Below are 18,428 nucleotides of genomic sequence, written 5' to 3' on the forward strand. Positions count from 1 at the left end.
TTGCAATTCCCTATCCATTTAGCATTTGCAATAACAAATCAGTTTTAACTTGCCTGTATACATCCTCAGGCAGTGTATTTTTTGTTCATTGAGTTTGTAACTTCATGCATGCTGTATTTTATGGTTCTTAATACTTATTCATTGTATATAAGTGATTGCTTCTTCTCCAAGTAGTTTATAACCAGTGGGCCTGGTATCTCAACACTGCATTTCTCTGTTAGGATTAGACACTAAAATAATTATGCCTCTTTAAAGGCAAAAATGTTAAATCCAGTAGGTGTATTTTAGCTACAATATTTGTGCTTCTTTGTTGAATTATTTGTGGCCTATGATTATAGTAGAATAAACAAAGCTCATGCATATAGATTAAAGTCATGTAGTTTTGGATATTGATCTTTAGAAGTGAAATATGGACATGTAAGAAGGTTCCACTTTATGATCACAAATTTGAGGGGGAGGCATTTCAATTTGCTGGGGACAAGAATTGACTGCATGGGATTTTTAATTTTTAAGTGGCCTATATATCTCCTCCACTTCATTTTTAGCTCGTCGGTCTTTAGCTTTGAAATTTCTCTCCCCCTTTTCTGGTTATTGAGTTCTTACTTTATGATCATGTGTCTTCTATTTTTGCCTTGTATAAGTAGTTTACAATCTGTGGGCCTTCTACCTCCACACACTTCAGTGCTTGTCAATCTCGAACACCATGAAAATCAGGCACCTTCAAATGAAAAATTGTCATGTGAACTTCACCAGGTTAGAACTGTTGCTCTTTGTATGATCATTCTAGTTTAACAAACAAAATTCATGTGAGGTCCCACTCTATTTGTGAGTCTTCTGTGTGACAGGGCTTCGTGGTGAAGTGTGGAGAAAGCAAAACATGCAATTTAAAAGATGGCATGAAATATTAATATTTCAACTCTCTAGAGATTTGTTACATAAAAAGAGTTTAAATAATTATATACATAATCAAGCCCTAAGGTGGAGTGTGTATGTATCGGGGCCATAAAAAGGAATGGTCTCATAAGAATAATTTGTCCTTGTGGTACTTTCCTTGGTGTTTCCTAGTCAGTTTTCGAGTTTTACTTGGTTTTCATTGCTTCCCTTTGTAATTGCCCCCTTGAGGAATGACAAATTTCATTTGACTAAGAAGTTATATTTATGTTAAGTGAAACATATTAATACAAGCAAAATGATGACATGCAATTCAAAAGACAGTATGTCACCAGGTGGTGATACTTTTTACAGTTGCTTTTCTTATTTACTTATATAAATATTTTATTTTTCTTTTCTTTTGTTGCTATTGCTTTTTACCCCCAGAGTTCTCTTGGAATAAGCGGGATCTTTGCATGGCGAGAAGAGGCAGCCATTGGGACAAATTGGACTAATGGTTTGTTTGAGCCTTAGGACCGGTTCCATATTGAATGGGCATTGAAGAATAGAATGCCAGTGGTTTGGGGCTGTGTGCTTAGCCATTGGAGATGGTGCAGGACAATGAGCCTGGCCAAGATAGAAGATGCACATGTGAGAATGCTCACGGAATAAAAGTCACTGTAACTGAGCCACATTAAACTTTTGATGTGGTCACAATGATAAAAGTTGCACAGAACAACTTGAGGAATGTAGGGGTCACCATCCCTAAAATTTAGGGAGTTACTATTTTTGGACCCAGAATTTGTTCGCGTCATTGTCTTCGTTTTTCCACGAGGATTAATTTTCTGGTCTGTGCCGAGTCAAATTTTGCACCGATCATGGAGAATTTTAGACCGGAAGGTTTAAACAGAAAATTGTTACATGTATGCCATGTGGCACAAATTCCCAACAGAGAGAGAGAGAGAGCATTAAAAAAAAAACCGTAATAGGTATAAGGGGCAGATGGGAGAATGAAGTTTGGAGGAGTTGAGGGCAGATTGCTGCAAGAAAACCAGCCATGGAGAGTACTTCTACGTCTCTGACTTTAGCACAGAGGTAGAGCTTGCTCCCTCTGATCACCTCTCTCTCTATTCTCAGAAGAAATGCTTTGCATGATGGATTGATTCCATCGAAGGTACAATTCTGTGTTTTCTCTGCTCATGTTGAATAAGAACAGTGAACTCTACTCATGCTAAATGAGAACAGTGAACTTTGCACATACTGAATCGTAAGAACAGTGAACTCTGCTCATGTTGAATAAGAACAGTGAACTCTGCTCATGCTGAATAAGAACAGTGAACTCTGCATATGCTGAATCGTAAGAACAGTGAACTCTACTCATGCTGAATAAGAACAGTGAACTCTGCACATGTTGAACAGTAAGAATAGTGTGCTGGACAGTAAGAACAGTGAATTTTGCACATGCTGGACAGTAAGGGATGTTGATCTAGACATGCAGTACTGTTCCTATGCAGTTGGGACTTACTTAGAAGAGTTGAAAACCAACTGTTCACAGGTTATGTATTTTGGAACATTACCATTTTTGTAATTTTCTATCTTTTAATTGATAAAGAAATACCGAGAGGGGCGCCGGTCTTTGGAGCCAATCTGGTGTTGAGTTAGGGAGAGAGGTCTTTGTTTATGTGTGTGTATGTAAAGTCCAGGTGTTAATTGAAGGAACTACCGCTTTATGTGAGTCATAGACCGGTTGCACGGTACCAAATGTTACACTAAGAACCTCTTCAAATGTATCACTTTTTTTTTTTTTTTTTTTTGAATAAGTCTATGGGTCTCTAATCTTAAATCAACCCCTAACATGGAGTGTGTGCATATGTATTGGCCCAATACGGAGATTTGATTTCACAAGAATAATTTCTAGTATTTTCCTTGGTTTTTCTACTCAATTTTCTTTGCTGGCCTTTGTGACTGTCTCCTTGAGCAACAATGCATTTTATTTTACCAAAAAGTTTGCATTTATGTTAGGGTAAACATATAATACAAGAGAGATAATGCAATAATACTGGGATAACGGTGTTGAGGCAAACGCACCAATAGTCGGGACTTTGGACGGACTTCTATTCTTTCAGAAGCTGTAACTCACGTTGGCGAAAATCTCTCACCTTGTCTCTCACGCTCAGCTCTAACTAACCAAGCATTCTCCTCTTCAACCCAAGGAAGCAAGAACACAAGACTAGCTTGAGTTGTAGTGAACTCACCTAACTTACCTTTCAAAGGCTTGAAGATAGTTCCACGACCACGATCAACACGATCCGATGCCGTCGCTCCTTCGCATCCACCACCAAGCACACCAACGTGTCGAAGAGCTAGTAGAGGCGACGAGAAAAGCAAGAAGACGACGAAGAGCTTCACCTTCCCTCAGTCCCTCGCTCAACACACCTCTCACTCTCTCCCTCTCAGTCACTCTCAACACAATGGAAGCAAGATGATAGCATAGAAAGATTGAATGGTTGCACTGACAGAGCTTCCGCACCATGAATGTGCCAAAGGGGGTGAATACAACTGAGACCTCCCACCCTTATATAGACATAGAATTAGGGTTAGTGTTAGGGTTTACGCCCCTTTTGCGTTTAGGGTTAGGATTAGGGTTTGCGTCCCTTTTGCGTTTAGGGTTTCCACAACTGTGAATTAGGGTTTGCATCCTCTTTGGGCATCCTACCCACATAGTGGGCTTTAGGCCGGTCAATCCTTGAAACATGCTTGAACCATAGCCTAAATAGACCAAGCCTACACTATTCTAATCACAATTACATGTGCGCAACCCACGCAACACATGCCGGTGCGACAAATACAACTATGGGTGATAAATACAATGTGCACGGGAGTGAGCCCGTCTCTCACAAAATAATACAACCATGATAGTCTGATGATGTCCATGAGTAAAAAGTAATACACAAGTGCCCAAAGTAATACAATGAAGCTCCACAAAATAGTAATCCACTAAAAAATAGTATCCAGCACTTGCGCTTTCTGCAGCCTTCTCAAAATACCGTTAACATTTATTTCCCCCCTAGACGAGTGCCAGTCCCAGGGCACTCACGTTGTAGGTAGCATGTTGTAGCTTGCACCGAAGACGCAGAATGCTGGGAACAGTCCTGATCAAGTAGTAGTCCTGATGGAGAAGAAATGGATGTGGCTGATGAAGAACGGTGGTTGTTGAAGATGAGGATGTTGCCTGTTGCGGGTGGTACAAATGATGTTGCTCAAATTGTGGTAGATGGTGAGAGTGATGGTGTTGCTGGTGACAAATCCTGTAAAAGTTGGCTATGCTAAAGATACACTTGACTGTTGATCCTTCTGATGAATAGAACTTGAATGGTCATTGGAAAATGGAATAGAGGTCGTAGAAGATGGGAGATGCAATGTTGATGTAGAAGTGATGCGCATGATTCTCCACAACTTGAATACCTGCAAAGTAAAACCTCTCGTGCAGTCACTCCCTAGGGGAAAAGTGCTAGTCTTCTGATCGTGCACATGACATATGATGATGTTGGTTTGGGAGATGGGTCGAACTCCAGGCAAGCCTGAAGTGTTGTCCCACACTTGAGGACCCAAAACCGTGAATAGGTTATGGTGCAAATACTATAGTGTGTGCACGTGCATACATAGTCTAATACATAGGTAGAAGACTTCTCCATGGGTGCTTTTGTTGATGATGATGCTCGATGATGAGGAAGCAAGGGAGCTTGATCTGATGAAGATGGAAAGAATGGTAGGTACTGAGAAAAAAAAAGGTTGTTGTTGAAGATGCAAGGGAGACACCTAAGTGGGATAGATAAAGGAATTCTTGAAGCGCATGGTTCTCCACTGGATCAACCACATGTGGTAGGTGACTTGAGGTAATGTGGTGTTACTGAGATAAATGAAGTAGAAATGAAAAGTGCACGTGACTCAGGGAGACAGGTCTAACCTAGGCGAGCCAAGACTCCCTAGGTATGTCCTGACCTTGATGTGCCCTAAGCAAATGTGTGGGGAAATGGAAAAAGGGCTAGGGGGTTAGAGACGGAGCCAGCCGACCAAAGCCACTGGACGCATCCAACTTGAGGACCCCTAGGTGCAGTGCAGTGCATGTGAGTGCATATATATATATATATATCTTTTTTTTTGCTCTTTTTTTTTTTTTTCCCATCATGTGATGCACAAGGGAGTCACTCCTCAGGAAGTGGCTGCAAGGTAAGTGAAAGACACCCTTTGCTCAAAAGATATGGCTTAAGAAAGGTTCAGAGATAAATGGGTGATTCTGGATAAAAAGGATGGGTACACCGAGCAAATCTGCTATCCACCATATCCTCAAGCAAGGCTACGCAGTAAGAGGGGAATAATACAGCTCGAAGAAGAAGTCTTGCCATGGCAATGCGGTCAATCCCTGTGTTGATGTCGAAGAATAAGGGTAGCAGGCCATCCTCATAGGGAGTCGGTGGCTGCTGTAAGAGCTTGACTATGAGGCGGAGATAATTGCAAGTGACTATGAAGGCAGGATCGGGGCAATTTGAGTAGAGTTTAAGGAAACTGTCAAAAGAGGGTAGTAGATCACGCAACTGGAAGTGATAGATATCACTCTCATGCGGAGCATTGATATTGGGAATTTTGGGAAAGTTATGCCTGCCATGCTTCTTAGCATCATAGTTTCTGCCATACCTTCTCGGATAGGGGCAATGGAGTACATCTGTCTTCCAATTTGAGTAGCAAAAGGCGGAATGGGCCATTTCATCCGGCTCAAGGATAGGATATCGCCATTCTGGTTGAAGCTTCCACACCTCTCGTGGCTTCTCGGTGAGATACTCCCTCTTGTTCTTCTCCTTGGGAATCTTACAAGCTCCTTTCAAAGCCGACCTATCCTGTTTCTTCAACCACTTCTTAGCAATCTTCTCTCCCACTTTAATAAGCTTTTGCACTATACTGACTGGTAAGGGTGTTCTGAATTTGGCATCTCCATAGACATTGAAATAAAAAATGATGGTCTCCTCCCTCGTCTGCTTCTCATGATAGGTCTTAATGGGCTCATCTAGATCCTCTCTCTGTGCCTCGATGCCTTGCATGTCAATGGAATACTCTGGCACATCCTGAGGGGTAGCCCTAAGAACTTGAACCATCCTATCAAAGCGCTCTTGGACCTCAAGTTCCTTGTCCGACACTGTTGGGGGTACCTGTATTTCCTCAGTAGCTCCATCTTCCTGCTCAGCAAAATCTTGAGGATCCATATAATCCTCAGAAGGAACCATATCTTCAAAAGGCTCTACTGCAATAGGGTCTTCAACAAGTGTCTCATATTGTAAGTCACATGGCTCAGTAGATGTTGGCTGCATCATTCCTACATCCCTCAATTCTTGATCATTATAGCCCATGTCATGCAAATGATCAATCATCTGGCTGCTAGTTGGGTTTGAGGTCAACAACATGAGCTCCTTACCCTGGTCAAAAGCGGCTAAGGCACCGGTAGCAATTCCCAACTGAGCTTTGAGTTCCTCCACATCATCGGTGCTTTTGGATGATAAAGTGCAAATGGCCTGACGATAAAGCCCCTGCTGTAATGATAGTGCATGTTGATAGGCAGTTGCATGAAGCTTAAACTGGCGTTCCTTGTGAAGGGAATGAGCCAAGTCTGTGAGTAGCTGTTGTAACATCTCCTCGTAAGCTTTGTTAGCTTTTTCCTCAACTTGATTGACAGCAGTAGTCAGACTCATTGCAATTGTACCTTGCAACCCTGTAAAGGCTATCTTCATGTGCGTCTGAGTCCGATGTGCTTCTGACAACTCTTTGGTGAGAGTTGATGTCCTTGCCTTTTCCTCCTTTAATTGAACCACAAGATTTGCAACCTGAGCACAGAGAATTTCTTCCCTTTTCCTCAGGACCTCAACTTCGTGCAACTGTTCCCTTAGCCCCTCCATCTCCTTATTGTTCTCCACAATCTGAGTCTGTAAGTCGTGTAACTGCTGGGCTGAGTGTTTCAAATGATGAGATGATCTCTCTGCCTCATACTTCTTTTGTAATTTCAATTTTTCTAGAATTGCTTGATCCTTGTCCTGTTTCAACTCTTCACATAAGAGCTCTAATGTGGTAAGACCATCCAAATTCGCTGATGTCCTTCTTGTGCAAACTTTTGAACTAGTGGTAGTCTCATCCGGTCGCAGCTTCTCTACACTAGAAGTGACTGTAATTTCTTCATTCTGTCTACCATGTTCCAACATGTTTATCTGGGCTTGCATGGTTTGTAAAGTGGTCATGAGCATCTGAAAATCTCCTGGACCAATCACCGATTGTTTTCCTTGAGTCTTTCCCTTTCCTTTGTCAGAATCTCCAGGTTTCCTAGCAACGTCTTCTTCAACTTCCTGTGGAGCGGAGGCTTCCTTCCCTCTCATGTCGTTAATGGATGATTCCTGTATGGTTGTGGCTTGATTCTCCTTTTCCTTGTGGAGAGCTTCCCCCAAGTGTTGTGCATTCTCTAGCGACTCCTCGATCGCTACGTGGTGCTCTGTCTTAAATTTTCCTTTCTTACTTTTTTTTTTGACCCATCTTCTTTAGTGAACTCTCAACACTTGGCTCTTGTTCCTCCCTTGGTCGTTTGTCCTTCAGTTGACCCATCTCAGCAACTGCGGGTGTCACCTGAAAGGGCTCGGAGAGTCCCAAGGCTGTGGTGATGACCTTACTGAGTGCACCACCGTAATTTATCATGCATATCTTGGCCTCAGTAGTGGTGAGTCTCCCTTCAGGAGTTTTAGGAAGAGTCTCATGTGCCTTGGCAAGGGATTCACAAATTTGATCCATCCAAAACTTATTTAAATCCTCATCAAGTATCCTGTCTGATAAGATATCTTCCATGAAGCCCTTGGGTATTCTCCCTGCACGAGTGCTGGTTTTGTTGTAGGTAAACAAATGGTGAAACACCTGTGCAGTGGCTCTAAGATCCAACTCCTCAATGGCAGAGAACAATAGACCACCTGTAGTAACATTAGGCTTACCCTCCCACCTTTGATCCACTAGATGAGTTTTACTAGCTTTACCATGCCCTCTTGACCCTTGACAAAGACCTAAGGCTTGTTCTATTAGCTTAGAAGTAAGTGCTACCTCCCCAACTTTTTGCTCTTTTTCATCCCAGTAGCTCATCCTACTTGTTTTAGTCTTAGGATCGTAGTTTTGAACAAAGTTGTAGCAATTGGCAAAGTGAATAGGCCCATTGGTTGCTCTAATATAGTCGGTTAGCCCACATTTAGCCACCAACTCTCCAATTTTAGGATACTTGTTGACAATATTCTCCAAGTTGGTAAGTTGACGAAACTTCAAGGCCCCAAAACTCCATATGCTGGTCTCTAGACCAAACTCCTTGCATTGCTCCATAGTGAATACTCCCCTGTCCTCATAATGATGATCCTTGACAGCCACCAATGTCGACATTGTAGACATTTCAAACTGTGAACCTGTCATCTGCTTAATCAAAAGATAAGACCACATCTTGAAAAATTTCTAGCTAACCATCACACAAAATATAAAAGTCAAACTATACCTTTGCCTTTTTATAAAAATAATGCCAAAATGGATTGCCAATTGCCCTCCTGCAACAAAAAGACCTAGCAAGCTTCCTAGCTTGCAGGGGTAAGCAACAAAGGGCAGAAAAGATGACAGGGCAACACAAAAAGGAAAAAGAAAAAGAAGATGAAGTATGGACAAAGAAAATGGAAAGACAACTAGGTGGACGGGGAAAATGAAGGAAGGATGGACATCCACCAAGCGTAAAAGTTGGGGTTATACTCCAATTCCGCAAATGTATCAAGGTCAAATGGGTGCATAGCCAAACCACACAAATAAGTGGTAATATCTGTGAGGAGACATGGACCAGCAAAGCGACTAGCCACATGTAGTTCTTCTGCCATTAGAATTTTATTAAACAGGGGATGGTGTTGCAAATTGGAAGGCACTTCTAGGTCACGAGCCAAAATGATGGGATGGAGTGAAACATGAGAATGAGATGTAGGATCAGACTGAAGGTTACTAATGGCGCACCGTTGCTCGGCAGTGGTCATCAGACGACTGCCAGCTTGAGCAATCTCAAGCCGATGGTTATACCAGAGGCGTAAGAAAAGACTAGAAGTGGTTTGTTTGGTGGTAAGAGCTGCAAGCGCGGCGGAATCAACACGTTTGGTCACTGGAGCATAAGAAGAGATTAATCGGGAGGACTGGAGACGCTTTTGAGGAAGAGTCTTGACGTACTCAGCCTGCACCAAGAGACTTTTGCGGAAAAGATGTTCATGCTCCTCCCACGTGGGATTCCATCGAGTAGCAAGTTCAAGTGCCTCATTGTCGGCAAGGCCGAGGTCAATCATAGCAAACAATTTCGCAAAGGTGGTAAACATAGAATCGAATTGGAGTAACGAACTAGCGTCGGAGGAGTTGTCCTTCGTGGCCAAGTCCGCAGCCATGCCACTAAGAGAGCGGCAAATGAGCAGAGGTTTTAGACCATAAGGGGGATTAGGAGCGGTGGAACTAATCTGAAGATGAGGTGGAACCGGGTCCCCGCGTTCATGTTGGAGTTTAGCTTGGGCTGCCTGATCCAACTGGTGAACTAGCCGAGAGAGATTGGAAGAGGAGGATGCCTCAGAGGAAGCTGAGGGCCCAAGGGAAGGTGTGAGAAGAGGGTCAGGAGGGGGTTCCGGAGAGAGAGATGGAGATGAGGAGACAGAGGAAGGTAGTGGAAATGACTTCTTATTAGGAGGTGGATGGTTAAGGGAAGCAGAATGGGGCGTAGACTCTGACTCGTCATGAGACGGGGTGACTGGAGGTAGGAAAGAATGAGAAACCCACGGATAAGACATTCGGTGCTTCGAGCAGCCTGGAGGAACGGTGGACGAAGCCCAAGAAAAAGGGATAGATGAGAAGTTAGATCGTTTGGGAATCCAAATGTAGGTGTTACCCTGGTAATAGCCCTGAGCCTCCAAGAGAGCACGTGCCACCCAACACAAGGAAATTGTGGGCTTTGGAGGAGTTCGACGACGTCGACTCGGTTGCCGATGCAACGGCTTTGAGGGTGGTGAAGGTGGAAATGGAGGTGGTGAGGGGAGGCGAGGTCGCCACTAGAAGTGAGGAAACTTCATAGGCGTGGGTTTTGAGGCGTGACTAACAGGAGTTGCATGGTGATGTTGGGCTTGCAGCAACTGATGAAATAAGGAACTACTGGACTGAGAAGGGGTGGGAATGTCAGTGAGAGTTAAGAGAGGATGAGTGAGTAGGGATGAGTGAGAGATGAGTGTGGAGAAGTAAGTGGGGGATTAGTGAGAGAGGAGTACGAGTGAGGGGTGATTGGTGCAAGTGATAATTAGGGTTTGTGAGGGATTAGGGTTGGGGTGGTACTAGTGAGTGATAAGAGGTGGTGCGAGTGAATAAGGTGCTAGGTGGGTGCGAATGAGGTGGTGCGAATGCGAATGAGGTGGTGCGAATGAGTGTGACCTAGGTGGTGCGAATGAGGTGGTGCGAATGAGTATGACCTAGGTGGTGCGAATGAGTATGACCTAGTGCAAATGAGGTGGTGCGAGTTGTAGGATTGTGCAAACCCTAGGCGGTTCAAGGATGGTGGTGCGAGTAAGTGAGGTGGTGCGAGTTGATGTGTTAGAGCAAGGGTGAGAAAAAAAAGAGAGAGAGAAAAAAAAAAAAAAATATATATATATATATATATCTCTTTCCTATTCCCCTACCGACCCTTCTGGCCGACTTCCCTACTTATTCTCGTTAATCCGCTTCTCCTTCTCAACTGCTTCCACTTCCCTTCTCTCCTAGTCTTCTTCCTCAACTTCTCATATTCTCCTACGCTTCCTCTTCTTCGTACTCTTATCTTCTTCTATCCCCTTCTTCTTATTCTTCTTATTCTTCTTATTCTTCTTATTCACCTTCTTCTTCTTACTCTTGGAACACTGCTCTTCTTCTATCCCCTTCACCTTCCACTTACACCTGTTTTTCCCTTCATCTACCTCACCTTCTTCCCCTCTTTCTTCCACTTCTCTTATTCTTCTTCCTCACTCCTTCTTACTTTCTTCTTCTCTTGTTTTTCTATCCTCTACTTCTTCTTCTTCTTCTTCTTCTATCGTTCTTCTATCTCATTCCTTGCATCTTTTTCTTCTTTTTCTTCTTCTTCTTCTTCTTCTTCTTCTTCTTCTTGTATTCTTCTTCTCTTCTTCTTACTCTTCTTCTTCTAGCTCTCTTCCTCACTACCTCTTGCCCTTCCTTTTTCTCTATTTCACCCTTTTTCTCATCTATCTCTTCTTCTTCCCAACCATCTTCTATCTACTTCTTCTTGGCCTTCTTTGCTTTCTCCTTCCTCTACCTCACAAGCCAAGAACTTTAGAAGACGAGTACAAAGGCAAGCAGTATATTTGGTTAGATCTCAACCATAAACATGTATGTAACCAATGACAAAAGCAAGAACGATGAACCCTCATCTCCCAACGTTCCCACACAAGATGTCCAACAACAAGAAGAGCGCTTTGAGTTTTGAGTTTTGAGTTTTGAGTTTTGTGTTTTCTTGTGTTTTTGTGTTTTTGAGTTTATGGTTTGTGTTTTTTTCTATTCCACCCTATTCCAATCTCAATCCAACAAACCGGTTCCTTCCAATTTGGCCCTTCCTAACCTAGCCGCATGGGTTTCGGAAGCTAGCCACAAACGCGGACGATCGGAATCACATCGATCCTATCCACGCCCATGCACAAGCCTCCTATTCCGCCACACGGTGGGAGTGTGAGAACCTCGGCGGTTGCACCATCCTAGGTCCCGGCAACGAAACCAAAATGTTGAGGCAAACGCACCAACAGTCGGGACTTTGGACGGACTTCTATTCTTTCAGAAGTTGCAACTCACGTTGGCGACAATCTCTCACCTTGTCTCTCACGCTCCGCTCTAACTAACCAAGCATTCTCCTCTCCAACCCAAGGAAGCAAGAACACAAGACTAGCTCGAGTTGTAGTGAACTCACCTAACTTACCTTTCAAAGGCTCGAAGATAGTTCCACGACCACGATCAACACGATTCGATGCCGTCTCTCCTTCGCATCCACCACCAAGCACACCAACGAGTCGAAGAGCTAGTAGAGACGACGAGAAAAGCAAGAAGACGACGAAGAGCTTCACCTTCCCTCAGTCCCTCGCTCAACACACCTCTCACTCTCTCCCTCTCAGTCACTCTCAACACAGTGGAAGCAAGATGATAGCATAGAAAGATTGAATGGTTGCACTGACAGAGCTTCCGCACCATGAATGTGCCAAAGGGGGTGAATACAACTGAGACCTCCCACCCTTATATAGACATAGAATTAGGGTTAGGGTTAGGGTTTACGCCCCTTTTGCGTTTAGGGTTTCCACAACTGTGAATTAGGGTTTGCACCCTCTTTGGGAATCCTACCCACATAGTGGGCTTTAGGCCGGTCAATCCTCGAAACATGCTTGAACCTTAGCCTAAATAGACCAAGCCTACACTATTCTAATCACAATTACATGTGCACAATCCACGCAACACATGCGGGTGCGACAAATACAACTACGGGTGATAAATACAATGTGCACGGGAGTGAGCCCGGCTCTCACAAAATAATACAACCATGATAGTCTAATGATGTCCATGAGTAAAAAGTAATACACAAGTGCCCAAAGTAATACAATGAAGCTTCACAAAATAGTAATCCACTAAAAAATAGTATCCAGCACTTGCGCTTTCTGCAGCCTTCTCAAAATACCGTTAACAAACGGCAGACGAGCAGGGTTGAAACCTATTCAAGAGAAGGGTTGCTCTTTTAAGTCCTGTTCTGAAAGAATCTGCAGAATGAATCAGAAACAACAATCCATTCATCCATTAAGTGGATTCAAAATAGAGCACAGGTTGTAGCGGCATCTAGGTTGGAAGCTGAACTTATATTACACTGGCTGAATGAAGCCAATGCAGGTAGCTCAAAAATTTTGTAGCTAGGACAACATCAGAGTGGGATGAGTTGTTAATGGATTTTGGGATGTTCTGAAGGATATCTCCTGGAGGAATGGGATCACCAGAGTGGTGACTGATAAAGCTGTAGGAGGGGAGAATGATGATGATATTGATGTAGGAGAGCTGGCGTTGAAAGTGTGTAGAGGGGGGATAAAGGGGTGGAAGTGGTAGTGCACATTGAGTTGCTTTTTGTAGAACATTCTGAGCTAGTGGTTCTAGGGACTAATCTCGTCTTATTTGATTTAATGCTTTGGGACCGTTTTTAAGAGCCAAGAAAATCCAAAAAAAGAGATTAATTTAGTGAAGATTATTTGTATCCTAACGTCAAAATTTAGGTCATATGAGAAATATGGATAGCACACAACCATGCTTCCTCTGGTGTTTATCCTTTCAGCCTCTCTCTATTTAATATGGTTCTTCAGACAATCACTATATGGTCGTGCTTCACTCAGTGATGGTGATTTTTCCAAAGGTTGATGTAGTTCCTATACTTTTAAGTGTGATTGCATATGGAGTTCGCATCCAATGCAGATTTCCCTAGCAGCTATAAAGTACTGCATTATTTTCTATGCTTGCATGTGGAGCTTTGGAAGTCGATGCATATGCTTGCTTTAGCTGCTCTTTGCAACCGCCTTGTAGCAGCTAGTGATTTTTTAAAGATTTAGTTTAACAACAGTTTCATGCGGTTTGACACCACATTGGCGTTTTTTTGACTCTCCACACTTTGAGGAAGCTGCCTCGTTTATATTAACCAAATCAAGAAGATTGGTTTCTTTTCAGAAGAAACGTGTGTATGGTTTGCATGGTCCAAATTGAGAGCTTTTCTATCACCTTTTTCAGGAGTTTATATTTGTCCTCAGTCAAACTTGCAAACATCATCTGAATAGACAGATACTTTGAGGCAGGCCCTGTTGCACGTTATCATAAATAAAAATAGTAGTTTCAGCCAAAAAAGGAAAAAGTGAGTGGGTGGTTTGCAGTAACTCTTGAGTTCGCTTCCATCCCCCATCTATGGACATCCTGATTTCATGCAGAAAGTCACGATTTCAATATTTATTTTTATGAAAATGAGATCTTTATATAAACAATGGAATAATACAGTCTGGTTTTTCTTCTTTTTCTATGAGCAATCTTGTCTTGACATGGTGTTGTTTAATTACTGAAGCATCAAAGTTTCCCTTTATTCTCACAAATAACTCCTCCAAATTCATGAGGACATATAGACGTGTCAGTCTGTACTTGAAAACTAATAATGCAGGATACTTTTAGAGTCTTCAATCATTCTTGACTAATGTTTTATGTACTCAAACTTTTCGTTTTCTTTTTTGGGTGTATCTTTTCTGGGGGCTAGGTCTGGAGGCTTTTGATGTTGCAAACATTTTGACACAGAAGGGAGGTTCTGCAATCTATCCTTTGCCACGCATTAAAGAGCTACTTGTCCATCCAAAGCTCAACCTAGCGACTTGTTTACTTGCTGTATGATTCTCTTATTCGGTCATATTCTTGTATCTTTCTGCTGAATTTGAAGTGGAGTAGAAAGTTGTATTTTTTAACACAAAGATGTGCACTGTGCTATAAATCATATGAGAGACACAAATGTATAATGTGTAACTTTCAAGTGTACTCAACTACCATATCTTGCTATAGAAACATCTTTCTTGATGCATTGCAACGTCAGAGAGTCTCTTCCTTCATGAGATGCTAATGGTAATGTAGATGAGTTTATGCAAACCATTGATATGGTTTCAGCAGTAGTGTGTGCTATTGTGCCGAAAACTTGTGTGACATGCCAGTGTTTAAGATATAAGGCCATGCTGTAGTGAACACCTGAATTGGTGTAAACAATATGAAAGTTTGTTGTGGACTGGCCCATTGGTTCTTTATACATTCAAGCAATTTTGTTAAATTCATTAAGTTGACTATACATTATGTACATACCTGGAATTTACTGTCCAAATTCATGTCTATCTGGACTGCATTCAAGCTTCTATGTTTAGCATTGAATTGATTCCATCAAGCTGCATGTCCTCCCCCAATCAATTACTCCTTGTGCTTGCTGACAGAGTGCTGCAAAAGTAGATGAATCAAGGGCTAGAGGTGCAACTCTCTCTCGAGAGGGGAGAAAACAGTTATTTGCTGTTTTGCAGAGTGCAAGAGGCTCTCCTGGTATCCAAATATTCAAGTTACTCAAATTGTGTTCGATGTCTTTTGACACCCTGTCTAGTTTCTCCATCATGAATTGTGTGACTAATATTATTTTTGTTTTTCAGGCTCTGTATTGAAAGAAAAACTTGCTATACTAGGGTCAGCTGGAATTTTACCAGATCAGCAAATACAACTGCAAATGCAGCATGCCAGAGGACAGCCAGGGTAGGTTTAGAACAACCCTAGAAATGTATAACCATTGTGCTTAAGCATGATTAAACGCTTAATTTCTTATTCTAAGAAGTTAAAAATGGTTTTAAGAAGACACTTACCTTGGTTGGAAATCTTATGATGCAGGCAACCATATCTAACCATCTCTGATCTTGCAAGAAAGGCTTTTCTTCACAATGTATGAGTTACAACTGCCCATTGTTTCTTGTTCAAAGGCCTTCTAGGAAATGGGAGCTAAAGTAGTCTCTATTGATCTAAAAGTTAGCACGTGAATCATGACCTTTGATGTTTGTCTCAGACACAGCTTTAGATTACATTATAAGATGTGAAGTTTGTTGTTTCTCTTTCCCCTTGCATTATATCTCTTACATACCTCATTGTATCATCAAAAGCATCAAGAAATTGGGCTAGTGTCTGTGAAATTACTTCCACTAGAATCTGTATTCTCATTGATAATTAATATAATATTTTCCCACCAAAAAAGAGCATCTTCTAGTGGTTCTATTGACCACAGCCTGTAGCAAAAAATATTTTGCTGATGCCATCCTTTGTGGGAGCAGATAGATAATCTAGACGGACCATCTATGACATAGGATGCATGAAAGAGCTAAGAGTACTTACAGAGGGGACAAAGAGGTGCTGTGTATGGGTTTGTCCTAGAGCTTAAGAGGTGTGGAGGAGAGCCTTTAGGATGGTCTTTCATGACGCAACTGAGACTATGGTACTGATGTGGGGCATTAGCTTGGATCATGGACAAAGGCCTAACTTGTGGACATGAGGATTTTTAGGGTAGTCACTTGTTTCTCATCATTGGTCAACACTTGAGTAGGATCCCCACACCAAATTACTCATAGACAATAGTGGACTTAGAGGCACTGCCATGGATGGGAGTTGATTGTGAGATGTAGTCATGCCATTGACCTCGAGGATGGCTCATTGCAGGTACTCTATGCAAGCTTGGATAGAGACTATTCATGCTCTTGGAGGGAGATGGGAGAGATTTGGATGACCTTGAGCCGATGAGGAGGAGAGCGTTGAGCAACCAAAATTAAAGGATTGCATTAACACAAAATTATCATGCATTAAGTCCAAATTTAGCTCCACAGAAAAAACCCCAAAAAGATTTATCCATTAAAAAAGTTTTTACTTTTGATAGGAATACAGGTGCTTAAAAATCCTCTATATGGGGACATGTTGGTGGGCATCCATGAGTTGATTCATTCCTCTCTCTCGGATTGTGCAAGCACTCCATCACCATCATCATCATGACTTTCAGCATCAGCCTTCCCTCTACTGTCAGTTGCTGCTGCCATGCTGCTGCCCTTATTGCCAACACCCGGAACATGTTGCCTAACTTCTCCGGGTGCTGCTCAGCTTCTTGAGGAGTTCCTACTGGTGTTGCTGACTCCAGGTTGTGCAACCCAGCTTTTGGTAGTTTCTTATAGCCTGCATTCTCTGCCCCAGCTATCACCTTCAGCATCCAGTTTCTGTCACCGTTCATCTCCCGACCCTGGAGGCTACATTTTTGGTTCCAGGCTGCTGTCTAGGATCGACATCCTCATTTGCAGCAATCACTTTCTTCCATTTCTGGTCTGGGTGGCTGTGTTTTGGATGCTAGCTGCTCCACATATCATCAACTGTGTCACCAGGCTGTACTTGTTAGGTTTTGGTCATTTCCTCCCCTAAAGATTGTTACGTTTTCACATCCGGCTTGCTGCCTTGCTGTCTTCAGCTCTCTACATCATATTTTCACTTCATCTTCGGTGGTTTGCTATACTCTAGACTGATTCTTGGAGGACACATAGTATTAGAGTTTCCATAGCTCATAGGGTATCTATGTGATATCTTCACAAAGTGATGCTTTTATGCAGACTTTTCTTTCACTTAGGGCCTCAACAAGGCTTTTTGCACTTTGCATTTTATCTCGGGGATTCTTGTACTTCTATTTTACTAGCCTTTGGTGCATGGTTGCATTCTATCCGTGGATAGATCCAATTAATACAATCTGTCTAGTCTGATCAGATGTGCATGATTTGTCCAGTTTTCATTTCCTTTTTTTTTTTTTGGAGTTAGTGCTAAAAGAAAAGTGGTTTTTTGCTTGAAGCTTCTCCTCTTTATCCTCATTTATCTCTACCTATACCTCACTTACCACCCCCTCTTCTTCTACCTCCCTTACAATTGTCTCTACTCTTCTCTCTCTTCCATCCATCTCTCTCTACCTCTACGTCCTCCACTTCCTCGTGTCTCATCCCTTTTGTGTAGCTCTATTTCTTTTTCTTCTTCCTTTACCTCCTCTTCTTCCCCTTGCCCTATCTATACCTATATCTCTATATTCTTTATCCCTATCACAATGCCTAAGCCTCTTCAGGAAGCCTTCGCATTACATATAGCTCACCTTGAGTCTCAGCTCATAGGTTCTTTTTGTATCTACAACTTTTTGTAGCCACTTGGCACTCGTGACTTGCCATACCATGATCCATGAATCACTATCCATCATTGCAACTAGCTTCTTTTTTTGATCTATTGTACATATCCTCAATCTTATAAATGAAAATTGGAAATTTCTTGTGACTAGAATCTTGGATTTACCTTTTATCTTAGTCCCTCGTTATGTTCATGACTCATTGTTGAAAATTGAAGCAAATGCATTTGTGGTTTGTAAATTGTAGTAATATTGAATGAATGATGCCTTGTGACACTCTATCTCATGGGTAGCCACTCTCATGTTAAAACAAATAATATTTACTAGTCTAACCCTTAATTTCCTTTGTATTTCTTAATGATTGTATAAAACACTGGATTTTTTCGGACATTTCTTTGTGAATATTTGGTATCATACTAAGTCCACAAATTGAGTGGATCAGATAGATCATACCTAACTACCTAGCTTAGGCAAATCAAAGCTTAAAAGGCAACTTGCAAGCACTTAAGCTAAAAATAGACATCTAGTAATAGAAAAACAAATCAAAGGTGGAGCTAGAATGCTTGTGCACTGGACACAAAGAAAGATTGGCTCCAAAGCTTAGTACCCCTTGTGGTGTTTCCTTATCATTATTGAATTGCATGTAGAATTGTTACTATTTGGAAAGCTTCGATCGTTCACTTTCCAATTTTAGCCCCTTCAATAGAACAATCTAATGCAAGTGCTCAGAGTGTCATGAGGACATGTA

The 18,428-nt window shown here is 42.1% G+C and overlaps 1 protein-coding gene across 2 annotated transcripts in view; it reads left to right on the top strand.

The window, feature by feature from the left end:
- Positions 1 to 18,428, top strand: part of LOC148027384 (Transducin/WD40 repeat-like superfamily protein) — a 186,652-nt gene that overhangs the window by 82,259 nt on the left and 85,965 nt on the right. For both annotated transcript variants that reach the window (XM_087691965.1, XM_087691966.1), the window contains exons 8-11: positions 14,234 to 14,358; positions 14,946 to 15,048; positions 15,153 to 15,252; positions 15,385 to 15,436. In XM_087691965.1, the coding sequence (XP_087548091.1) occupies positions 14,234 to 14,358; positions 14,946 to 15,048; positions 15,153 to 15,252; positions 15,385 to 15,436 (380 nt within the window). The remainder of the gene's footprint in view (positions 1 to 14,233; positions 14,359 to 14,945; positions 15,049 to 15,152; positions 15,253 to 15,384; positions 15,437 to 18,428) is intronic.

The sequence above is a fragment of the Lygodium microphyllum genome, chromosome 13 (genome assembly GCF_053477565.2).
Source record: "Lygodium microphyllum isolate KBCC chromosome 13, Lygodium_microphyllum_v1.1.10, whole genome shotgun sequence".
Classification (NCBI taxonomy): Eukaryota; Viridiplantae; Streptophyta; class Polypodiopsida; order Schizaeales; family Lygodiaceae; genus Lygodium; species Lygodium microphyllum.